The following is a 26478-nucleotide window of genomic DNA, read 5'->3' as shown; positions in this document are numbered from 1 at the left end:
AAAATAAAAAGCAAAGGCATGAAATAAAACTTATTTTAAGTTAATTAATTAACTAAAATCACATCCAAAGTAACATTGAAAGCGAAAAACAATCAATCAAACATAGGATTTATGCCCGAATGTGCAAATACCATTTTATTTTTAGAAGCGCTTAGAGATTATTCTCTATTCACGTGTTGTAACGAAAAGATTCAGTAAAAGAACTTATTATTTTAAAATGTACTATTATTTTATTATTGATATACATAATCTCGATAAAGGTAATCTGGCTTGTCTGCACGGGTAGTGAATATATCCGTTTGCGCAATTTTATACTTTAGGGCAACGTGAACTTTTGCGCAACTTGTATTCTTGCGCAAAGACGTATTTTTGCGCAGACTATGTTGTGCGCAATATAATAGGTTTTATGTAAACAGATGTAAGCCAGAGAAAGATTATACATAGATGACTTAACGTTCTGTATTTTATTCTACATATTTCATTTAAATAATTCGTTTCACAAAATGTAGTAAAAGTAAATACATCACCAAATTAATCACCTACTAATTAAAATACATAAGGAGTATGGATGAAACTACATACATGGAGAGGGTAAAATACCTGCGCTATTTACTACAGTAAATTGTCACATATTAACACTTTACATACAACTGTGGTTGGTATTTATTAAGTTTACAAGAATATGATTGCCAGGTAATGACTAAAACAGAATATTAATGAGTAACAAACTAGCGCCCAAGTACTCCGAAAATATAAAACCTCAGTTTGATTCAAACAAATGTTTGCCTACAATGAATTTTCATATTCAATTTTCAAAGCAATCAGTTATTTTTAGAAAGCTTTAATAAAGCTAAAATGTTCATGCTATGAGTGTACTTGGGCCTTAAATGTACTGAAAAAAAACCTACTATGTATCATCGTATATGTTATAGGACAAAATATACAAAGCAAAAATTATTGCAGACAAATAATTCTGCATCTAACTATCAACATTCAATTTTTTTCCTGGCAACCCTACTCACTGACAGTTGAGACACGTAATTAGAAGTGTTGTCAGCTCTTGTTGCCGGACATAAGCAGAGATAATAGAGCGGCCTTTTCTTTCTCCTTCTTACGAACGACGTCGAGGCTTCGAGTACGCCAAGTGCTCTTTCTTAGCTTTATTGGTCTGCTGCCTACGTAGCGACCTGGAAATAATGATTGGATTGATTTATATGATCAGCTAAAGATGAATAAAGACTGAAATGGATTTCCTATCCCTATTTTTTTATTAACTATTAATATTACTTCTACACTCTTTCTACCCTACACTCTTTTCTTTTGATACACTAAAAAGGCATCATTTTACACAAACACGCCAGAAGTGTGCATTTATTGAATGTATTTTATTTGAAGTTTAAGGGGGTTACCCCCTTACTTATAAACGTGAATTAAATATAAGTAATACTTAAGGGCTGTTTAAGAAAATTCTTACTTATAAACGTTGCTTAAGCATGTCTTAAGGAACATTTAATCACTACTTAAGACTTTAAGTAGTGATTAGTTAAAATGTTGCTGAGAAGGTGATTAGAGATTTTATAAGTAAGGGGGTAAGTGCTCTAATCAAGAATACTAGATTAATAAAAAGACATGTTAGGCAGTAAAAAAATTTTTAAGTAATCTTACCATCCATCTCCTTCATAGCCTTGATGAAGTCTCCAGGGTCCTTGAAGCTGACAAACCCAAAGCCTTTGCTCTTGTTAGTCCGTTTGTCTCTGATCACTTTGGCTCTTTGGAATGAGCTGTATTTGCTGAATGTTCGCGTCTGAAATACAATATGTACATAGTTCAAGATCAATGATGAAAGGGAAAGGTATTAGAAAGGCATTTAGCCTGCATCTCTTCTAATCGCATCACTTACACATGGATCAAAAAGCAACTTATTTCTTTATGCCGAATATTATATCAATCGATTCAGGCATGAGACCATGAAAGCACAACAATTATAATCAAAGGAGATCATTCAAGTGTCGAACATTTTGTACCCAAAAATGAAAGTGCCGGCCAGAAGAAAAAAATAGTAGATTCTTGTAGAGAATAATGCCCTGAAGATTTTTTACTATTACAAGAATTGTCTACAATTAACCCCCAGGCTGCTATTTGACTTTGAAAATACCAAAAAATCCCACAATGTTTGGAGCATTACATTACGGCCCCAAACTGGAGAAGCCAGCCGCTGCCTTCAAACGACTCCTGCCCGACCTGGAAAGACATCAAATGACCCCTCTCGCTGTGGGAAAGTCAGACTCTTACTGACTAAAACCCATCATGGGCAAACCAGGGCCGCGGTAATTCTTTCGAAGAATCCCGCAGCCCCGATAAGCCTTGTCCCCGCAAAAATATCGTACTATTCTTGTCTTGCCCTGAAGATTTTTTTACTGTTATAAGGAACGTCTTCGGTTAACCCTCAGACTGCTATTTGAGTTTATCGTGAAAAAAAATCTATACTTGAATGTTACAACAAATAACGTCCAAAGTATTTTTTAACTAATTGAACGTCTACCATATACCCCCCCCCTCACCCCTCCTGCTACAGCGAGGAGACTTACTGATTTAAACCCATCATGTTCCTTCTGATATTGTACCGGGGCCGCGGTAACTCTTTCGCACAATCTCGCAGCCCCGGCAGGTTCTGACCCTGGTGGGCCCCACTGGGGTTTGCTGACTGTCTGAGGAGGGCTTGGGTCAACGCTCGCCGCCGACACAGGCCGGTAGTCTCCAAGGCGGCGAAGGGACGATGAGCCTCTCTAAACTCACCGCCCACAGACCGACGTCTACGGTGGCGGGAGTCTTCTCGACACCCGACGCGCGTGGTGTCTTCCACGTCCACCTCAGCGGCTGGGATGAGAGGCGCGAAATCTCAGTTATTCCACCGCCTCCTTCTCTGGCATGCTTCGCAAAAGGAGACGAAGGCATCCCATTCCCCCTCGCCCCTATAGAATTTCGAGTGGCTCATCGTCCCCCGCAAACCCCAGGTGACCAAAACCTGCCGGGGCTGCGGGATTATTCGACAGGGTTACTAGACGTTCGATTAGTTAAAAAAATACTGTGGACGTTATTTGCCGTAACATTCAAGTATAGATTTTTATTAACGATAAACTCAAATAGCAGTCTGAGGGTTAACCGAAGACGTTCCTTACAATATAAAAAATCTTCAGGGTATCCTCGACAGGAATCGTACGATATTTTTGCGGGGACAAGGCCTATCGGGGCTGCGGGATTGTTCGAAAGAATTAATAATAAATAATGGCGTCCACGGCCAAATTCGGCCACGGCGCTGTTCTCATTTTAAGGAGTTCAGCCAGCTGCGCAGGACATATATATAGTGCACGAGCATTTGCGCAGACACAGGTGCACTCCCTATTCCTTCCCTCTCATAACCCGATGGGACGGCAATCCGACACGACCGGAGAGAGATCAGGCGCAGGATCGACATTTACGTGCTCTCCGATGCACGGGTGAATCAATCACCAACTTCCAGACTGGCTGGGGCTGCTTTGTGAAAGTTTAAGAAAACCCACAAAGCGATTTCGGCCCGACCCAGGAATCGAACCCGAGACCTCGAGCACAGCAGCCGCGCTTGCAACCACTAGACCAACGAGGCAGTCTAAAGAATCGAATGAGTCGAAAGAATTACCGCGGCTCTGGCTACCCCATGATGGGTTTTAGTCAGTAGGAGTCCGACTTCCCCACAGCGAGAGGGGAGTCATTTGATGACTTCCCAGGTTGGGTAGGAGTCCTTTGAAGGCAGCGGCTGCCTTCTCCAGTTTGGGGCCGTAATGCAATGTTCCAAACATTGTGGAATTTTTTGGTATTTTCAAAGTCAAATAGCAGCCGGGGGGTTAATTGTAGACGATTCTTGTAATAGTAAAAAATGTTCAGGGCATTATTCTCTACAAGAATATATTATTTTTTTACTCTGGCCGGCACTTTCAGTTTTGGGTACGAAATGGATGATCTCCTTTCACCATGAAAGCGCAAAAATCAAAATCTCCTCCATTCTTATGCTAGTATAGATATTCTGAGTGTTAATAAGTTACTCACAAGCAGTTCATCAGTGACGTCATTGCCGAGGTCTCCGCAGAACATGCGGAAGTCATCGTCAGGCCAGTCCAGCAGTGTCACGTCTTCCCATACCTGACCACCCGCTGTCCGCACCACCTGGAAGTAAACAATATTCATTTATTATAAAGCTTGCTTTCACCAGCGGTTTTACTTGCGGCCCTGATAAAAATCATGTTTTCCTCAATAAATGGGTGTAACACTGAAAGTTTTTCAAATCAGTTCACATTCAAGCGACAAACAAACTCTTCAGCTGTAGCTGTTTTCCCGCGGTCTCACCCTCGTCCTGAGGGTACTTCTTCTTGTACTGGATAAAATGTGAACTCACTGTAAAATGTAATATCACTAAGGCGTTGTGTAGCTTCCCAAATGTGAATATTATTTCAAATGGGTTGTTTAATGTTTACTCTTAGCTGTTCATTACATTAGTATAGAGTTAATTGAATATTACCTTTCTATTCTTCTTCTCCTTCTTAGGCTTGGCAACTATATCAGGAACGGTGATGACGGGCGGCGGCGGCGCCACCGGCGGAAGCTCTACCACCGGTTCCGGCCGCGGCGGGGGAGGGGGCGGACTGCGTTTCTGGTTTTACAAAGAAATAATCATCATGAAACCGTAAAAGAAAATAGTAATCATTAAGTCAGGAAAGCCTGATACAGAATTACATTTGGAATAGTTTGTATTGTGGTTTTATGAACAACAAACAAGTATAAAAATACAAGTATAAAAATCTGTTTGGAGGTTGCTTGTTATTGACGTACTTCTTATGGCTAGTCAAAAGAAGTTTCTACTCCAGCTATTTACTTTTTTATGTTAAGTTTTGCCAAATTCTGGTGCAATATACCTATACAGAAATATGGAATATACTGGGGAAGGTGCAATGCCGCTCGACACTTCTAAGCATATGCCTTTAGGCTCAATATAGTTACTCTGTCACTACAATATATTAAACCTCACGCTTTGACACTCACCATCAGCACATGAATTGTATTTCAGCTCCTTAAAAATATAACTTTCTAAAAAAATTGCTATCTTACCCTCTTCCGACTCTCCTTCTCTTTCCTCTCATCGTCTTCCTTCGGCTGTTTATACAGCTTGGGTGCAGCAGACAGTACGACTGGCTGCGGCTTGGGCGGTGGAGGCGGTGCGAGCTGCGGGCCCGGCAGCCCCGGACGCAGGTAGCCCGGGAGAGATGGTGGGAACACCTCTGTGGGGGGACGGAGACGTACCTGGGAAGAAGGGGGGGTTGTCAGGTTTTGAATTTGTGTATAATACTTTAAAGCTGCAGAGTCTGTTTTCTCTAAATCTCTGGCCCTACTACTCTTTATCCATGATAGTAGCTTCCTGTTCCTGTTCCAATTATTCCAAAAAAAAAAGCTGAACCACCTAGGCAAAATTTGTTGAATTTAATTCACCAAAGACTCATAATAACACCTTAAGATTTCAGGTCACTGCAGTAATTTAAACAGCTCCAACTGTAAAGGAAGAACTTTTATAATTGGTAAGTAAATATTTTATGTGCCTACAGATATCAAAAACTGTGGGTGTGGACAAAACACAGATGTGCTGCACTATACAAATCTTTTGAGGCTGTAGTGGGTCTCTGGTGGGTCAGGTAGGACTATGTACACAAATGTAATAAGTCAGCATAAATTACCTGTGAAGGCACCATAATAGAAGGCGGAGGCGGGGGCGGAGGTACTGTAGGGTACATCATGGACATGTTGAAGGTCGGCATGAGTGGTGCTGCAGCTCTCTCCAGCTGCTGCTGAACTGCACCGAATGTGGCGGCGCCGATCACGGCACGGGAGGCCACTGATACTCCGCCGTCGCCGCCAGATATCTCGGCTTCAAACCTGGTGATAATGATTTTATTTATATATTGAATTTTTAAGGTATATGGAAATAGTATGCAATTTCATATTGCAGTAGGTCCCTGTATATTCCCTGCAGAAATGAAAGTGGAAAATTTATTGCACCTGTATAAAATAAAATTTGGGAACACGACAGGAAGGAGTATGCAAATTCATAATAAACCTTTGGAGCACTGGTTAGAACAATAACTTTTGTGCCCTGCACAGCAACACAAATTGAATAAGCTAGGTTATCATCCTAAGATTTCAGCTAATCCGTCCTTTCCTTTTGATAGTCCTGTTGTTCAAATGATTAAAATCTAACTAAACACAAAGTTTGCTCTTAATAAGAGTAAATATATTTTTGACAAGCATTTTCTCTTACAGTTTTATGTTGTTTATAATTGTAGATTATTATTGTTCCTCTGAATAAGTAGAAAACCTGTGAAGCTCGCTTATTTTACCTCTATGCTGATGTACTTCGCCTCTTTAGTTGGTCTGGGAAACATGCTGAAACCCTTGTAGGACCTTCACAGACTGGATAATGAATACTTAGCTCTAAAGCAGCTTGAAATCAAACATTCCAATGTGATTGTTGAGTTTATAAGAACAAGATAAAATTCTGTTGCTGCGAAGAAGTTGGTCTATAGAATTTTGTGGCTTTGTAGTTTCTAACCAAAAAGTTTAATATTTGTAAGAGGTTGGTATATAATATGAAAGGTAATGCTGCTAACCTGGACATTTCATCCTGCATCTGCTGGTATTTACTGGAGTCGTCCATGTTGCCGCTCGGAGTTTAACCTTAAAGCAGTCCAAAACGGTTACGTAGTAACTAGAATTCAAGTGTACGCCACTAATTACAATCGCTCTTGATACATACAGGTCCGCACATTGTCGGGATTGTTATTTTAACAATGTAGGGTTGGATGGTGATTAAAATAATGCAGTGATTTGCAGGACAAGCAAAGCGGACACAACGCAATCTTCTCTCAGATTGACAGTGACGTTTAATTTGCTGTCATAAAATGCGACGTTGTCACTATTTGTTTTTTTTGCATTTGTAACATTGAGTTTGACATTGACATAGATGACACTATTCACTATCAGGGTTTCTAGCCTAAGGCAAATTCCCTAAATTAGGGGAAAAAATTAAAAAAGTTTGAAATAGAAATCATTTATTTGCAAAAAATGTATGTTACAGATATTGTTTAAATACCTTAATGTTGTTTTAGATGTTGTAAACCAATATTCATGGTAATTGTTTAACATAAATATGCTTAGCCTACATCCTCAAAAATTGTTTTAAAACTACATCCCCAATTCAGCTTCAGTTGATTATTTTATCGCTTACTCGTTTACTCAGGGAAATAGTATTTCTAAGTGCTGACAACCCTTAACTTGACGCTTGGTCGCTTGCTTTCTTCCTCTAGCGTGTTCGTTTACGAAATTCCTTCATATTTGTGATTGTGTTCATTCAATAACAAAATACAATGATTGAAGAAGACAATAAAACTATTTGGTGTGGTAATTTACCTGAACAAGTTACTGAGGAAATACTATACGAATTGTTCTTGCAGGTTTGTATAACTTATTTGTTGTTGGTGCTCAGTTCATTAACCAACAAGGCCTTTCTTAAATTTTACCTGATCATACCATTCTACTTGCAGGCCGGACCATTAGAGAAAGTCAGAATACCTAGAGACCGCGATGGACGTCAGAAGAACTTCGCTTTTGTCACCTACTGCCATGAAGTATCAGTCCCATACGCAATCAACCTATTTCGAGGAACCTCCCTGTTTCACAGGACTTTAACACTACAAAGCCGAGGACGAATGGTGACATTACCACCGCCGATCAGATGCTACGGACTGGAGCCTCCATTAGAGTTCCCTCCTCAAATAAATATAGCCAAACAGTTTGTTGACATGACTGAGCATCTGAAAGAAGATGAGTTTAAAACTAATATGATTCGCCAACCTCATGATCCTAATGATAGGTTAGTTATAGCCAGCTTACAGGGCAACTGGTCACATCGGCACCACCCCTACAGGCCTAAAGACAAGTCACACAGAGATCAAGACCGCGACTATCGTCCCAGGGAGGCACACAATGATAACTATGGCAGAAACAAAGATAATAGGAATAAGCATTCAGGAAACTGGCGAGACAGGAGAACGCATAAAAAAGGGAGCTACCATAGATAATCTTAAAGATTTTTTTCTTCAAAAACTTTTGTACATACTCAAGATAATGTAAAATATTAAGAAAATTACCTACTTTTTTGGAATTTGTATTCCATAATTCTAGATATTGTATGTAAGGCAAAGAATGCCTTTTAGCAATGAGTTTAGATTTTCTGTCAGTACTTTGTGCTTCCAATAAATACATTAAGGTATTAGGTAAATAAAACAAATGATAAAGAGTTGAATGAATATTGATTTTGTTTCTGTTCAAATTATACAATACCTGACATTGTAAGGACAAAATATGAATTGACATTTTAATGTTTTATATCTGCAACGTTACCGAAAAGGATTTGGTTACTAGCTATAAAATATACCAAGTTCGGTCGTTCTATCTTATTTGTTTCTATATTTAAATTTTCATTTGTTTAATAGCGATTTTTGTACCAAACTCCTTTTCTGTAAACTTTGCTGGTTATGACTGACAAACAACATCATAGATATTGTTGTTACAACTGTTACATACGGATAGTTTTTTTTTTTAATTAAACCATATTATTTCACTGACTATAATGTGTCTAAAATTTCAGCCTGTGTTAGTTGATTTGATCTGTCCCAGTCATTTGGTATTTGTGTTGCATAGTAGAATTGTCTGAATTCATCCTGGAAAAATAAATAAAACATTTAATTAGGAACAAACAGTAAATTCTATGATTACCTATATCTATAGTACAAATTTTAATATGAGGGTTCTTTTGTTAGAAACCGATGGTTATTTTTCTTTTATTTAGATACGTTATAAATCCCTATGAAGAATATTTAAGTACTGGGGCTCGATTCTCCTAATTTTACTTAAGCGTCATACGATTCACGTTCGACTCGATTCGACTGAGATCCAATCCCGACTCGATTACGATTGAAGCGTATGTGGCATTCTGCTATTTTTTCTTTGAAATAAACGTTTTTATCCTTTTCTGTCATTTAATAATGAATCGTTTTGTCTGCAAATGATTTACGATTGCAAAATGATTGTACAGCAAACTACCGTATAGACCAAAATCACCAAAATAGCAGACCAATCGCACACCAATCAAATGTCAATCGAATACGATTGGTCTTTTATTAGTAGCAGAATGCCCGATATGGTTAAAACTGCTATTGCCATCATATTGCGATTCGTTTTCTATTCGATTTTGACATTATTAACTTAGGAGAATCGGGCCCCTGGTTCAAGCAATGATGCCCGCACCGATTGATAAAATCCGCCAGTGTGTAAGCGGCCTTAGGCGCCACAATTTTTTCTCTGTCATCGTCGTCATTTCAGCCAAAGGACATACACTGTTGAACCAAGGCTTTACCCAAACTTCGCCACTTTGCTCCGATTTCGTCAACCCTCATCCGAATTACAGTAGTCAAAACAAAAGAAATACAAAATGAACTCACGATTTCATTCTTATATTTGTAGCGGATATACCCAGCTATGTCGTACACAAAGGCCATAGACACAACATAGAATATAACCGACAGGATCCTGCCTTCCCAGTCGAAGTAGTCCGTTCTGAAGATCTCGAATATCAAGTAGGTGCCCAGAAGTCCTCGTAGAATGAGAAACAGCAGGAGGTATGTCACTTCTACTGCGAAATATAAGTACGAGTTCCCGTAGCCTTCATGCTTGAGGAACCTGGGGACATAATGTAAATAGGTATCTAGGCACTTGAGAACACGGTATTACCTACATAGATATGCTGAAGTAGGTAGGTATCATCTTTCATTTAGCGTTATAAAACTAAAGATGTACGAACAGCAAGCGACGAGGTACAAAAACTGGACTGTGACTGGGCAGCAAGTATTCAATTTGACCCATGCGGCAGTTGAACTCTCACCACATCCAGCGAAAAGTATTCATTACATGTCCAATGCTTTGAGTCAAATGTTTTGATGGAAAGCGTAAGTAAGTATTAACATCATTACTTAATCAATTATTTATTCATAAGACTGAATTGATTGGACATATTCCCTGAGAGACAAGGTCGAATAGCAAGTTAGCAGCTAACTTTAAAAACTATGTACTTAATCGACCAGAAATTAAAAATAATTGCCTTAGGAAAATACCTAGCTAGCTATTTTTTAAATGCTATAAACACGAATTATTTTTTTATCAACAATATTTGCTTTATTTGCGCAACATTTTACAAGGCCACACATGAAAGCAGAAGGTATTTTTATTTACCTAGAACCCGCGATAGCAGGGTAGATAGCTGGCTGGTATATAAGTTCAAGGACTAACCATGGTAATTAACAAATGGCGTTTCCGTTGGCCCTATTATTATAAGTCCTATAGAAAGTTAATGACATTTAAATTTGAAGGACAGTGGAATATTACAGCACACCCTTGCTACATGAGCTAGCCAGACGCTTATGTTGGCCCTAAATTGTACCTAACTATTAAATCACATGTCTTAGTAAGTCGTATTAATCATATAATGCAGCACGATCTATTTTGCGTAGTTTCGCTGCGGTATGATTCACACCCTACCTACCTTCTAAGTAAGAATTTTGCCAGTCAGCATGGTAGTAAATAGCGGAGTCAACTCCCCATGCATAGCCAACCTACGCATACACTCAAGTATTGAAAATTAAGGAGGCTAGCATTAGTAGTGAAGAGAGAAACTACATAATGCGTAATACTTTTACTAACCATCGTATCTGCAGAAAAGGATTCGTAAGCTCCAAAAGTACTAGCGTACAAGCGAACGTGCATCCTGTGTGCTGTTTTTGCATGTATCTGGTGATGGCAACGAGGGCGGCGGTGTGGTGACAAAGCATCGTGAAGCTTTCATTGTAAATCAAGCACCACAGCAGGTCGAACGCAAAGTAGCCCCAAGACCACACCATCAACATGTATTGGCATGGCAATAGCCTCCCTGGAAAAGGCTTACGAATTTATATCTTGCAGACCATCTACTTACTCACTTCTACAAAAGGGTCTGATTGGAGAAACAATATAAAAATTAGAGCAATTCATTGATCGATTAAGGTTTCTAAACCTAATAGCTGGTACATCTTACGCCACTACAGATAAGTTGCCGTAGATAACGCTGCTAAATCATTGCAGATACTAACTAGTTAAATGCCATGGCGTCAATTCTCGCCACTTGCATTGCGTGAGGCCGCCAGCAATGGCAACGCTAGCGTGTATCAACGTTATCACCCTTGAACACCATTCTGGATTCTTGTTCGGCGCGTATTCTACCGTTAAGAAGTACATCCAGTTCCACAATAAGAACGAGATCAGTTTGATCAGGGATGCGGTTGATAGCTCGTGGCTCATAGCCGGTTAACACTTGAGCATGGATTACATGTGATGGAGTCTCTATCCTCTCCAGAATTCATGGCTTTAGAGCATTTCGAGCAGGTGGTGTCCGGTCTGAAATTATTTGTTTACAGGTGGGCTCAGAACTATCAGGTTGGCTCTGACATTTGTCATATTGCCACTATTGTCCATAGATGTGTGTACTGTGTACTACGTCTATGCTATTTATTTTCGTACAAGAGTTCTATTGCAGTTGATTCCTCCTTTGTAAGAAACTAGTGAATCAGCCGTAGTAGCGACATTGGCATGCCCATGACCCTGATTTACTTATGACGTCACAATTATTTCCCTCTATATGCACTTTAATGCACTCCCCCCATACCTATAGTAATTTATATACTCTCTTGTTTGCTATCCTATGTACTACTATATACTACCCCAATGTACTTCCTTATGTATACATAACATAGTGAGTAGGTACCCTTATGTACCCACTACCTTAATTACTACCTTCTCCTATGTTCACCCTTACTAACTGCCTTTATGTACTCTTCCTATGAAATCGTTTATGTACTACTCCTACCTACGAACTCATGTACTCCCCTAAAGCACTCTTATAACCCATCTACTTACATACTCCCTTAATATGATCTACATATTTTTATGATCTCCTCCTCCTTTAGTAGGTAATGAATAGATAAAAGGGTAGTACCTAATCAAATTAAAACTACTATTTGACCAGAATATTTATTTACTAATAAATGTTTATAAATTAATTGTCATATAATAAAGTTCGCTCCATTGGAGGATAACAATTCAACTTCATTTTAACACAGAGTCGTACAGTATAATATTTAATTTATTTTTACTACAAAAATACCTTTCGCATATTTCAGTCATATTTCACAATTTCACTTATTTAATTAGCTGTCAACCATCAGAGCTCGACTTTTAGGGAGGAACTTATAACTTGGGAGACAGGATAGCTATCGGTTCCTATCGGTAGCGTAACTTATCGACATACTTCTCGATTGCTCGATATCGTGAAGGTGGCATTGCTTCCTTGAGCATTTGTTTGAACCGCACGTCCTCACCGAGGGCGAGGCACAGCTGCCGCGCGTGCAGCCGCGTGTCGGCGTTCGCATCTGCCAACAGCTCGCCCGCCGCGCGCAGCAGCGACGTGCGGATGTCGGACGGCAGCGCCAGCACGTGCGAAGCCCCGCCGTGCCGCACCAGCTGCGCCAGAGCCGCCGCAGCCGCCGCCCTCACCGGGCCCGCGCGGTGAGTAGCCCCACGCCTGGACAACGCCACCACTGCGCGAACCTCACTGCCACCACGTGCCACCTTCACCAACGCATTAGCAGCGTCGGCTCGCAAGAACCGGTTGACATCGGCGCAGCGCTCCAGCAATGCGCCGGCGGTTTCTTCGACTTCAGGATCCAAGGCCCGACCTCGGTGCTCAAAAAGCGCGCCCAACGTACCGCAGGCGGCCCGCGCTACTCGAGATCTCAATGAGCGAACATGCGTAGCGGCAGAGCGTGCAGCACTGCGCCAGCTAGCTGCAGGAGCACGGGCCGCTGGGTCCGCTGCAAGCCTTTCAGTCTCCACGAGCCCGCTGACAATGACCTCCCAGTCCTCATGTCGTGCCGGAACTATACATTCAGCGAGCGCAGTGCGCACGTCACGCTCGGCAGCACGTGGCGGCTCGTCGTACACGTCGCTAGCAGGCTCCGGCGTCGGCACTCCGCTGCGTGCGGGTGACGGCGCGCTGCTTCTCGGAGGTGTTGGTGAAGGTCGCGCACTTGCAACGGTCCGCACTGGCGATACCTCAACTACGGTACTCGCTCGTGATTCGATTGACTCATGACCAGTAGAGGTTCCCGCACTGCCGGGTTGGGAAGGCAATGGTGGAGGGTCAACCTGCAACTGAGACCGTGCACTAACTGGTGAGGGGTTAGATTTTTCCGAGTAGTCTTCGACGCGGATTGAAGGCGAACGGGGTGGCGACGGCACCGAATCTTGAACGTCGACATCAGCTGTTTTGACTTCAGTAGAGTCATCAAGGATAATTTTTTTATCAGATTCTTTGGAAGCGGAAGCTTTCTTATTAGTTTCCCCGTCCTCATAGCTGGTGAGCGCACTCGAGTCTCTGTGAACAGAATAAGTACAATAGCGTCACGGAAATTGTTGTTTACATGGGGGACGCGACGGGAGGGCCGGGTCGGAAATTACCGCGTGTGCGAGGGTAGGTCGGCGACGAGGTCTAGCGCGAGGGCGGGGGGCGCGGGGCGCACGGCGGGGCGGGGGCAGCAGCAGCGCAACATGGCAGCGCGTGCCGCCGCGGCGCCTCCGCGACTGACGCCCGCCCGGCTCGACTCGCGCCGCTATCCACACTGACTACGTGTAAACCTACCACCCGCGATCAATTGGCCCTATGTTGATGAACCCACTCTACCTGCATATTATGCAGATTAGCCCACCTTCACGGAATTTCTAGCGGCCACTCGCTCGGAAAGAGTCATTATGATTTTATTATTTCATGAGTAAGTTTCAATTAGTCATTCTTTTAAGGGTTAAAGCTCTTTAAGTTCTCGTGAAATATAAACTTACCTACTCAATAATCATGAAAATGGATAGGTTGGTGAAAGGTGAAAAGTTTCATGTCTACCAAGTTACAGACCAAAGGCGGGTCTCACAGTAGTCGGCCATAATTTTCTTAATTATTAATAGACGTTAAAGGATTGTTACGTGGTGTTTGCTGAACACGAAACTGGAACGATGTAACGATAAGGTAAATGGGTCGTCTCGTCAGCGGTTCATAAACGTTCTGAATGAAAGTGGGCCAATAATTTAACTTTCAAAATGTAGGTTAGCGGTGGCACGCTATTACATCCATTACTCTTGGGTACGGAGGGCTGGTACCTCGACAGGTCACATGCTCATATGTCGCGCCTATATTTAATACCTAATGAGCCGTTACAGTTGATTAGTACTCGCTTCGCTTTTACCCTTTAGAATTAAATATTAAACGGGTCAATACGTTAAGGTAATCCATTTGCTCGATACAATACATTGAGGGCATCACACGACATTAGGTGGAATTTACCACCAGCCATGGCATTATAAGTAGACGGTTTATTACGCCTTGCGATATGGTATGGTCAGACATTAGTACAGCCTTGCTCTCAATAATTATAGATGTATGTATGACAGAGACTATCTAAATTTTCACTTGATAATGTCTTTCAAAAGCTTCAATAAGTTTAAGATCGTGCTATCTTCAGAGTAGGCCGGCATTGCGTCGCGTCACGATGTGCGGTTGCCACGCGACATTATTCACACCCCAAACATTGCCAGAATTACTTTGTTCTTGAAATTCAATACTGTATATCATGAGTTAAATTGTTTGATGGTTGACATTTTCTTCGAGGTCGAATGACTTGTTTTTCTGAAAGCGTTATGTACGACTTTACGAGTGTTTTGCCCCATTAGACGAGTACTATCGATTGTAAGTCAGACTTTGAAATAGGGGTGAGTGACTCCGGCGTGTAATTGGCGGCCGTAATCGGCGGGTAGATTTACATAGATAATATCGTGCAGTAGCGGTCAGCTGTTGATATGAAATCGAAATTGGAACACGAATTAAGCCTGATGCTATTGACGATTAGACCTCAATAAATAACTTGTGTTCAAGGTTTACTTGATTTCGTTGTTTTGATAAGGAAGGCGACACACAGATATTCGTGAAGAAAAATCCAATTGTAAGATGTAGAACGGAACTCCGCTTATTGCCTTTGCGTATTTCTCTAGTTCCTGCCAGTAATTTTGTATAGTATCACTTTATTTAAATTGCCTTAGAAAACACTGAAAAACTCCCGCAGAAACATTTTTAAAATGGTACAATTACCTACGCTAAAGAAGTGTACCTAGATTATTGAGCTGAGCCTAGTTTATTGACCTTTCATTGCTCCAATGTTTGCTTTCAAAACCATTTCTTAAGAGTTTAATACCCTATGTCCCCAAAGCACTGAAATATTTACAATGCCTGCCGACCCTACCGTCTTCAAATATTCAATGCCTAAAAACTACTAACTCGAAGTCTAACGATACACATAACGACTTCACTTTTAAAGCAGTTACTACGAAGTAACTATTTACGGCCAGTTTCTTCATCAAAAGTTAAAATTAAAGTAATGTCTTTAAAGTAAAAGTAACGGTCAAATACGTTTTTTCAAGGCTAAAGTGACAGCAAAACTAATAGAAAAATTGAATTTGACCGTTACTTTTACTTTAGACATTACTTTGACTTTTACTTTGGCTTTAACTTTTGATGAAGAAACTGGCTGTAAGTCACTATCTCTTTCCAGCTATTTATCCCACATGGTGGTGGGGTCAGCTTTCCTAATTTTTCTTCTCCACTTCGCTCTATCTACGACATGTTTGCTTTCAAAAAAAAAACAAAAAAAAGAAACTGGCTGTAAGTGATATGTGGTAATACTAAGTTGTGATTAAGCATTCAACAAAGTAACAATTTCCTTATAAACTGTTGTTTCCAAGATAGCAACGAGCCCCTATCCACGACAGTCAGGTCAGATGTGACTGTTCCCACAATCCGAAGGTCAGGGTGTGGGTTTTTAGAAACCACTTGAGGGTGGAAACTTGCGTTTTCAAGGGTCACATTAAATTGCCTATCGAGGTAATTATAACAGTTATAGAACATTTACTTGGTGATACACACACACAATAATACAATCTATACATTGTAATAGGACTGACTAATCTCATCTCTGGAACTGATGGATTAATTCCAAATTTGCTGTTGCAGATTGATAAAAATGTATTTTGGAGAACAGGCGCATTGCCTAGATTAGGTTTTTAATTTTAACTATTAATAACATCGTGTACAAAATAAAACTCGTAAACATAACTTAAAGGGTTAATTGTGGAATTCAAAGTTATTGTGTGATAAAAACTTTTCCACCATAAAAAGTTAAATACCTATGTAAGGTAGCCTACTTTTCAAAGAAATTGTTGAGCTTTTTATTGCCCATGTCAAGTTAAGTCTAGTTATGGGTATTATTATACCACATTCATTTTATTTATTTAATTATACACATCACAGGGTTGGGTAAAAATAAAATGATTTATCATTGTTGGATCGATATGTTTGACTATCGACGCCCATCCACGTGTATGCAGTTGACTCAGTAAAAATGAATTTTCAATAAAGGCAATATTTTCAGCTTCATTTTCTTTAACGACTCGATGAAGACAATTATTTTATCCTTTCTCTCTAACGTGAAAAAAATTATGAGGGAAGCTCCTTTAAAGCTTTTCTTAAATCGTCCATCTAGACACACGGCAGTGTGTCCGCCAAGTTTGAGCAAAAAAAGCGACACACCGGCCGTGGGTTATATTACACGAACCATTTCGGGCCAAATTCGACCCCCCTATAACTCAAAATATGTAAGTTACGGGCAGAGGTATGAGTAGGAAATTCTAAAAGAAAATAAATAAGAAAATTATTGTAAGCTCACCTGTCGCTGAGAGGGATCGGTGAGAGCGTGTGGAATGGAATGTAATCCCTGCCTGGCTGCGACACACCTGTGGAGTGACGCATAGCTTTACATTTTCGCATGACTTTTCGTGTGCGTTCGCGCAGCGGAATGTTGTTGAATATAAAGATTTTAATTATGCAGATAATTAGTGTATGACGTCCTATAATTGTGTATGGTAAATAAAAAATTGTGTATGCAGCCTGTATGTAGTATGTATTGTGGAGAAATTCACCAAAAACAGATTCCGCTGGGCGAACGTTGGCGAACGTTGTCCTGGCGGAACTTTTTTTAATCCATAGGATTTAGAAGAAAAGAGATGTGTCCAAAAATTAGTGTGTATTTGTGTATAATTGATTATGTATGAATGAAATCAGTGCATGCATAAACTTCGGATAAAATTCAAGTTTCCGCTACGCGAACGTTTGGCCCTTAGCTAGTTTTCATATAAAGCGCTTACATAGAGAGCTGTAGATTTTTACATACGTTGTTTTGAATTTGTTTAAATTTGTTTAAAAAACAGATTTAGAAAAAGTCGTAGGGTTTAAAAGATAAAAATATAAATGTAAAATACACTTATTAGGTCTTAGTTCTTAAAGTATGCAGTTTGAGGTCTAGATTTTCACGTTTACACAAACCTTGTAAGAGTCTCCAACATGTTGCCAAGTATCAATGATGTTCCGTTAGTAATTAAAAAGTTATAGGATATTTTACCATGAATAGATCACTGTTTACAAAGCAGTCGAATATCACGACGTTCTAAAGGAATTGCATGGTAAAATGTATGCCAATAATTAGTTTAATCATTCAACTATTCACTTGCAATATTTCATGTCATTAAATTCAGTAATTAAAGAAAGACAATTATAATACTGACGGAGCATCGAAAACCTACATAATCCGACCAAGTTCGGATAGTTACAAAAAAGCGGCCGTGCCATATGTCTATAGTGGCAGAGTCTAGATAGTGGCATTATTATTTAAAAAATATTTTTCATTCAAGAAGCATTGTTTTATTTTTTGCCTAACGCTTGTGTACGCAACTGTGCCATATTAATAAATACTAACCTTCCAAGTTAAGAACGTTTCTTAGACATATGGCATGGCCGCTTTTTTGTAGCTATCCGATCTTGGTCGGATTATGTAGGTTTTCGATGCTCCGTCAGTATTATAATTGTCTTTCTTTAATTACTGAATTTAATGACATGAAATTTTGCAAGTGAATAGTTGAATGATTAAACTAATTATTGGCATACATTTTACCATGCAATTCCTTTAGAACGTCGTGATATTCGACTGCTTTGTAAACAGTGATCTATTCACCATATATCATGATAAAATATCCTATAACTTTTTAATTACTAACGGAACATCATTGATACTTGGCAACATGTTGGAGACACTTACAAGGTTTGTGTAAACGTGAAAATCTAGACCCCAAACTGCATACTTTAAGAACTAAGACCTAATAAGTGTATTTTACGTTTATATTTTTAATGTTTTAAACCCTACGACTTTTTCTAAATCTGTTTTTTATTAAACGGTTTTATTTAGCTTACCCTGTTTGTTTTGTTATTTATTCTTGGGTCAAATTTAGTAATTCAAATTTAAGTACCTTGCTGTTGTCAGATTGATCTGAAATTTGGTACACACCTTTAATTCCGATGACAATACAATATACTAATATCAATAACATTATAAATCCAAGATGGCCGCCGGTACAAAATGGCGGATTACATATTTTTTCCACAACCCCCTCAATATGGGTATCAAATGAAAGGGCTACTCAAGTAGAATACTGTCAGCAACCCCAGCGGGGCCCAACAGGGCCAAGGCCTGCCTGGGCTGCGGGATTGTCCTAGTACATAAAAGGCCTACGACGAAACACAACGGTTTTTAGTCAGTAAGAGTCTGGCACTCCCTCACTGCTGCTGACCCATATATAGAATGAGGAATATTCGGTAGGCATTTTCATTAAATACTAAAAACTAGAAAATAAAAAATCGGTAAAAAAACTTTTAAGTTAAACGGTTTTATCTTACGTGCACTGAAAACTAGAAAATAAAAAAAAACTGTTACTTACCTATAAACCTACATAGGTGGTCCCGGTCATATTAGACTAAAATAAAAACGTGGGGGCCCTCTGAAATCCTACCTATGGCAAAGCATATCTTTATACTTTGGTAGATCGTGAGCTCGGCGTTTGCTGGTGAAGCCGCTACGGCTGATTATTGATTGTCAAAATCTCCAGTTACGATTATAGTAAGTAGAAATATAGTAAGTAGAACCTCTAGAAGAAAGTATTACAGCAATAGTTAGGTAATGGGCCCCACGTTTTTATTTTAGTCTAATATGACCGGGACCACCTATGTAGGTTTATAGGTAAGTAACAGTTTTTTTTTTATTTTCTAGTTTTCAGTGCACGTAAGATAAAACCGTTTAACTTAAAAGTTTTTTTACCGATTTTTTATTAAACAAATATAAACAAATTCAAAACAACGTATGTAAAAATCTACAGATCTCAATGTAAGCGCTTTATATGAAAACTAGCTAATGGCCAAACGTTCGCGTAGCGGAAACTTGAATTTCTCCGAAGTTAATGCATGCACTGATTTCATTCATACATAATCCTACTAATATTATAAACGTGAAAGTTTGTATGTATGGATGTATGGATGTATGGATGTTTGTTACTCTTTCACGCAAAAACTACTGAATGGATTTTAATGAAACTTTACAATAATATAGCTTATACATCAGAATAACACATAGGCTACAATTTGTAAACATATTGTTCGAAATACTAAACCTGCGCAGACGAAGTCGCGGGCACCAGCTAGTCAATTATACACAAATACACACTAATTTTTGGACACATCTCTTTTCTTCTAAAGTCTATGGATTAAAAAAAGTTCCGCCAGGACAACGTTCGCCAACGTTCGCCCAGCGGAATCTGTTTTTGGTGAATTTCTCCACAATGGCTGCATACAAAATTTTTTATTTACCATACACAATTATAGGACGTCATACACTAATTATCTGCATAATTAAAATCTTTAAATTGAACAATATTCCGCTGCGCGAACGCACACTGACTTTTCCACTGAAAAAACTAAACTTAATACTGCGTAATTATAATTAACATAATACGCACTTTTATAATTAAGAGAGAACATCAAAACTACTCCATTGGCAGCATAATGAATGACTAATGATTTCACCACAAGACTAAATAATTTACTCTGAATCGTGATTGTTTTCGTTTTATGACGAAATCAGCTTATTGTATCTGGATAATATCAGCAAGATTTTTTTTCAAATGTCCTACTTACCAGGCAGGGGTGCGGAGTCAGGCAGAGGCCTCAGTCTTCTCGGAGGTGGTGGAGGAGCGGGAGGAGGGGTAGACCTGGCACGACGTCTCACTGGTACTGGCAACTGCGAGCTCCTGATGAAGAACAGCCTTTTACATAAGTTGGCCAAGTTAATGGGTTTAAGAATGAACAATGAAGTGTTGAAGAAACTTACCGGCTGACATGACTTGGCCTAATGTTCTCTATAGGACGACTCAGCCTTTCCCTTAACTGCAACAAACAATTGTACCTATAAAGTTCATCAACAAAGGATCTCCTTGACTCTCGATACTTTTCATGAATTGGATAGGAGTCTCATTTAATTTTATGTGCAGAGAAGAAGTTGGTTTCATCTGGGAAAGCTGGAAGTTACTATCCGATGTCAGAATAAAACAATGCATTACTGGATTTCGGCTACTCCTAAGAAACAAAGATTTCATCATCATCATCATCATCATCTCAGCCATAGAACGTCCACTGCTGAACATAGGCCTCCCCCTTAGATCTCCACAGATACCTGTTGGAAGCGACCTGCATCCAGCGTCTTCCGGCGAACTTAACAAGGTCGTCTGTCCACCTTGCCAAGGTGGTCTCCACTCAAGCACTTTTCGACCCCATCGGCCTTTTAGATTATTTTAGAATTACAAAGATTACAGAACAAACATAAAAGACAAAGATCTACCTTATTACAAAACACATCAGCTCTCGCAGTACCAGCGAGCCTCCTCCTGACAGCAGACAGCACGGCAGCCGGGCCCGCAGCCCTGGCCAAGCATAATGTGGCCCGGAGTTGAGCACTCTGGATCATCTCTTTGTCTCCACTTACCTATGACAACAGAGATACGAGTAGGAGATTAGGATTGCAAAGGTAGCAAATAGGATTTAAATTGTAGAGATGTGGTGAAATAAATAAATCATCATCTTAGCGCAAGTAAGTAGTAGGTATGATGCTATATTAACTGTCCAGAAAAAGCGTCTGATAGCGGATTAAGTTAGTTGTGATTGTGATGGCATATAACGATAGATAAACATCGGGTAAAACGCAAATGATAAATAGGTTCTCTTGGGATCATTACTTTTAAACTACTTAGTTACAGTCGGAACTACGCTAAAATTTACTCACCCCAATCATACTCGGATCAAAAATAAGATCAACAATGTGATGCAGTGCCAATCGCTGCAGCAACGCATGGGGTAAGGCTGCTGGGAGTGGCTCGCGTGCCATGCGGGAGATCAGGGCGGGCAGGAGTTGTCTCGCGCAGTCACTGCTTGCACCCCGCACTAGAGCGCATACTGCGCCCTCTGCCGGCGCTCTGGCGGCTGCCACCTGTATCATAGAAGAAGAAATAAGAACATGCAGAAGATTTTCTTCTTGAGTCGCCGGAAACTCGACTTCGAACTTTCGAATAGCTTTTCGTCTTTTTGCAATCTAGACTAATATACTCTGGAAGATCCGCCACTGCATCGTCACCTTTGTCTATTCCTTTAGATTACATTACGGAACATACCTGAGTTAATTAATTGCGAAGAATTACCTATGTTTTATTTACGTTAGCACTGATTTGCAAGCCGGGCGAAAGGATTTTACGGTTGGGTTTAGCTATAGGTAAGTAGCAGAAAGTCGCGTGAATACAAACAATAACACCCTTCATAATAATGCAAATATTTTATTCACTTTTATTTTAGTCGGTGCCATGTTTTGATTAACTTTTGATTAAATTTTTCACACAGTTTACCACGAAATGTTTTACGGTGTAGATAACACTGAAATAAGTATGCTACTCACCTATTTGGTGAAATTCTAAAAGTCTAGACATAATAATGCAATGCCGGTGTATTTATAATGACTGTCTGCATATAATATGCGATACAGGTAAGTAATACAGTATTTTTATCAGCCACTTTGACACGCGAAGCAAATAGGGTTCGTCCCCATTAGATAAATGTTTTAACTATGACTGCTGTGGAAACAGGGGTTGACCATTAACTAGTAATTCTAAATGACAGGTAACCTATATAAAAACGGTAACAAATATCACTATTAAAGACATGGAAAGGAACTTTCGGGAAAAGTTAACTTCTCATAAAGGTTCCTAATTAGTGATTTGCAATTCTAAACGTTTCTCAGAAGTTTTCGTACTTGCATGGCTCTCGCTCGCGAAACTTTTTTGAAAGTTTAACGGAAAAGTTTTCGACTCTACCACCCCTACACAAATTGCTGGAGTAAGTAAGTACCAACACTGGTTTACTATCGTCCCCCATGTGAATGTGAATTATCATAACTATTTGTTTTAGTTTATCGTGTGAGCGATACATCATAAACTGTGGTGACTTACGAAGCGCCAATGCGGGCTAGCGGGCTTTCATAACCGGCATAACTATCTAAAGTATTTAACTGAAAGTTCTACACAGAACTATGATTTCTTCATATTTTCTCAGATAGCTGATACTTCTAGTATATATAGTAAGTTAAATAAACTAAAAAGCCAGTTCGTTGCAAGTTATTCTTCATTTATTATGACCATCCCTCTCTGTTCTAAATATCCACGTTGCTTCGGACCGGTCCCTGTACCACGTTTTTTATCCTCAAGTTTCTTCTAAGTTGAGTGATCTTAATAGTCTTGCATTCATCCCCTTTCTCTCAACTCTTTATACAGTTATCACTTCTTAGGGGAGCTTTTCAAATGCTGCTGTGGGTGCTCAGGCTTAATTAACTACATTTAAACCATGTAATCTAACCTCATCACTAAGGGCCCACATGTGATGCACGAGCGACAGCGCAGCCGGCTCCACCTTCCTCACGCTGCTGGCTTCCAGTAACGTGCTGTGGAGCTGGTCAGCCGCGCGTACTGCCGCTATCCAGTTCTCCTACAGATGAGGACAACATGGTTTTGAAAAGAGATCATTGCTAAAGCCAAAATTATATGTTTCTACATGGCCAGTATTTGTGGAAGGGTCGTATGCCAGGACCTAGATTATGCTATGATTAGTAGAAGCTCTAGTACCGTAGAAAGTAAATAAAACTGTGTCAACTTAGCCACCACAATGAACGATACTAATGTGAATTATAGTTTTATTTAATGTTTAAGTGCTTCAAAATCCTATCAATCATCCATTCACTGGTAAATAAAATAGATTAAATTGTGTGTGCATGGAAACCTAGGGGTTGTTTATTTAAACTACGGTTAAAACCGAGGATAGGTATTTTGGTTCTGAATAGCATAGGTAGGTATGTACCGTATTGTGTAGTTGATCGGACACATGTTGCGGAACCACTCCCAATTCTTCCCAGTCGTAATGCGACCTCAGTGGAGTTGGAGTCCGCGGAGTTAGGATGTCGGTCTCCTTAGGGGGTGACGATGCTAGAAGACTCAACACGAACCTGTGTGTTAAGGTTTTGTGAGAAAGATAGACATCAGTATCGATTGGTAAGGACTGTGTGCTAAAGGATCTTACCCGTCTCGCTCCAACTCTACCCGTGTTTGATGACGGCGTGGAGACACCGAGGGACTACGCTGCAAGTTGTGAAGAACCTCCACCTCTTTGTGAGGCTCCACAGGACTACGCGAACTGCGACCAGATTTCTCTGGAGACCGCACTTCAGCCAGTGACAATGCTAAACCAGACATTTCTGTAATTTTGCTATCCTCATCATCATTCTTAGATTTAAAGTAGTCATACAACTCGCTCAGAGATTTCGATTTTACTTTTACTCCATTATATTTAGTTACATATGTCGGCTTCTGGGGTTTATTCTGTATGACTGGCAGAGGAATGCCACTCTTTTTTCCCAGTTTATTTTGTGATTCTCTTTCCAATGCTGCTCTTTTAATTTCGTTCATTCTGCTCACTATCGCCGGTGTTACAGGTGCCATTAGTTCTTTATAGTTGTCTTTTCTCTTGTCATGAAAATTGTTGTCATCTTCGCTTGTCAATAAGTTATCGCTATCAGGGGTCCTTATCTTAACACTCTCACCACCGAAACGCACTCTTTTAACCACAACATCCGTGTCTTCGGAATCACCATCACTATATTTTAACATATTTCTGTCCGAGCTATCATAGTCATCTTCACTTCCAGTATTCTTCTCAGATTCAGTCTCATTCTCTTCCAAAACGGTCATCGTGATCGCAGTATCAGAGTCAAATTTTATTTCTGTTTCAATTATAACTTTTGCAAAATTATTATTATAAAAAGGTATAGCCCCAAAAGAATCTTCCGATGATGAATCAGTCGACACACGGATGGGTCCCGTGTGGTTATTATTAAAAACATGATTAATTTTAACTAAAGGTTGGTTATTATTATTTCTATATGCAGTTTTTCTAGGAGCATAGTAAACGTCCATTGAATCTTCGTCATAAGTTTCACACAAATGTCGAAATCTGTCCTGAACTTTAGGATCTAATCTAGAAAGATACATCATATAATCCCGCGGTCCACAAGCCCTTCTCAGTTTCAGCAGAGATCTCTGTGCGACGTCTCTGTGTACCGGATCAAATAGTTTCTCACCTAACACTTGAAATATTGGTAACATATCGAGATGTGAGTGTCTTCTTTTCAATATACCCATCACAGAAGGTATGGAGAGTATAAGGCCTGTGATGACGTTCACTTTTGTATCAATATTCGCGGAATGTGGCCGTATGTTGTGATAGGAGCATTTGTCCAAAAGTGCTCGCGCCGCGCATTCCACATCTTCGCAATGCGTGCAGAAAACTTTTAAAGCATCCAGCGCAGCTTTTCGAACGTTCGGTGAGTTGTGTCCTAGATTGTCGACGACTTGATCGAACGGAAACGACAGCGCATTGCCCGAGAGTGGCAGAAGATCTGCTAAGACACGGAGTGCGTGAAGACGTACTTCCCACTCGGGATGCGTGAGGCGGTCCCGTATCGCGACATAGAGGAGTTCCACATCAAGGTCCGGTGGTAGGGCTCGCGCCCGGAGCACGCGGTCCCACAGCGGAGCGAGAGGCGGCGGCGGTGTTTCGGGCAGTTGCATGGTGTTGGACTGAGGCGAGGGCTCGCGTGCCCAGCCGGGCCGCGTCGCGCCACACAACTGGGTTAATGGTCGGACGGTAAGCCACGCCGCCCCTGACCAATCGATGGAAACACATAGCTACGTGTAACGGCTACGGTATACGTACACATTCGCGTGTACGCGCACTTACTTGCAACACAATAATACTTACTGATTAGCATAATACTTTACATGGAAAAGTCACTAAATACGGATAAATTGTTTCATTTCCTCTAGGATTACGGGCGACATTAATAACATTCAGCGTTTTCTCGTGCAAGAAAAAGTTGTTAACGCGATGAAAATGTCAGCTAAACTCTCACGTTACTTTCTCAAAATAAAATAAAAGAAACAGTTACTTCAGGATTCAGATACATGATCAATTACATTAATCAGTTAGGTACATTAATCAAATAGCTGAAAACATAGGAGTATTGGTATCATTTAATAGGCTACCTTAACAAAATACCACGAGTTCCACCATTTATTTGGTTTACCTACTTAGTGTCACCTAAATACCGATCCAATTTTTCACGTTCCTAAACATAGTTAAGCTCCTAAATCAAGTAGTTTATAGTGCTTATTAAAACTTTTCAATGCCCAAGAATTTGGGGTCAGAAAAGTGATGAAACGAGACCTTGTTCCAGTTGCTCTTCCTAAAATTAGCTAAGCTACTCCTTCGGAGGCACAGGTACTTTCGTAGATGTCAATTCATTTGATAAGGATTCAGGTCATTTTGACATCAAGGCCGAGACCTTCGTTTGGACATCTAAAGAAAGACCCCACCACCGGTAACCTTGGGGTGCGTTACAAAACATTGAAGAACAGCTTGCTAAAAATGTGCCATTAATTTATTTCGCACCTATTGTGTTTTTTTACAAGTTTTTCTTTTCATATCTTAGGTTGAAACTACCTAGACTAATATTTTTACTTGATTTGGAATTTCGACAAGTTGTTTTGGGTAGATAACGTACTTTCATAAGTTAAAATTTTTCAGCACTTGAGTCCTGGAAAATTGTGCATTCAGATACATGTCCAGCGACCAGACAGCTTATAGAAAAATATACAAATTATACCAACCAACCATATACAAACAGATTC

General features: G+C 40.0%; 4 protein-coding genes across 4 annotated transcripts; 1 reads left to right on the top strand and 3 right to left on the bottom strand.

Annotated features, from left to right (window-relative positions):
- Positions 1-52: 52 nt before the first annotated feature.
- Positions 53-6951, bottom strand: LOC110384423 (RNA-binding protein 42). Its single transcript, XM_064037589.1, has 7 exons — positions 6690-6951; positions 5760-5958; positions 5140-5331; positions 4553-4684; positions 4084-4200; positions 1666-1804; positions 53-1187 (listed from the first exon to the last, which is right to left on the bottom strand). The coding sequence occupies exons 1-7, from the start codon at positions 6734-6736 to the stop codon at positions 1054-1056; spliced, it is 960 nt and encodes a 319-aa protein (XP_063893659.1). The 5' UTR covers positions 6737-6951; the 3' UTR covers positions 53-1053.
- Positions 6952-7332: 381 nt separating this feature from the next.
- Positions 7333-8389, top strand: LOC110384416 (RNA-binding protein 7). Its single transcript, XM_021345695.3, has 2 exons — positions 7333-7532; positions 7623-8389. Exons 1-2 carry the CDS (start codon positions 7446-7448, stop codon positions 8157-8159), a joined length of 624 nt encoding a protein of 207 aa, XP_021201370.1. The 5' UTR covers positions 7333-7445; the 3' UTR covers positions 8160-8389.
- Positions 8390-8535: 146 nt separating this feature from the next.
- LOC110384415 (TLC domain-containing protein 5) lies at positions 8536-11626 on the bottom strand. Its single transcript, XM_021345693.3, has 4 exons — positions 11262-11626; positions 10837-11062; positions 9582-9819; positions 8536-8801 (listed from the first exon to the last, which is right to left on the bottom strand). Exons 1-4 carry the CDS (start codon positions 11467-11469, stop codon positions 8706-8708), a joined length of 768 nt encoding a protein of 255 aa, XP_021201368.3. The 5' UTR covers positions 11470-11626; the 3' UTR covers positions 8536-8705.
- A 565-nt stretch (positions 11627-12191) lies between these two features.
- Positions 12192-25490, bottom strand: LOC110384439 (uncharacterized protein). The gene is made up of 9 exons (XM_064037623.1): positions 23813-25490; positions 23594-23738; positions 23096-23224; positions 21480-21683; positions 21039-21182; positions 20532-20587; positions 20339-20451; positions 16989-17055; positions 12192-13600 (listed from the first exon to the last, which is right to left on the bottom strand). The coding sequence occupies exons 1-9, from the start codon at positions 25357-25359 to the stop codon at positions 12448-12450; spliced, it is 3558 nt and encodes a 1185-aa protein (XP_063893693.1). The 5' UTR covers positions 25360-25490; the 3' UTR covers positions 12192-12447.
- Positions 25491-26478: the final 988 nt, after the last annotated feature.

Source organism: Helicoverpa armigera, chromosome 13, assembly GCF_030705265.1.
Source record: "Helicoverpa armigera isolate CAAS_96S chromosome 13, ASM3070526v1, whole genome shotgun sequence".
NCBI lineage: Eukaryota > Metazoa > Arthropoda > Insecta > Lepidoptera > Noctuidae > Helicoverpa > Helicoverpa armigera.
Note: the sequence above shows the minus strand (reverse complement) of the source record. Positions and strands in the feature narration are given on the sequence as shown.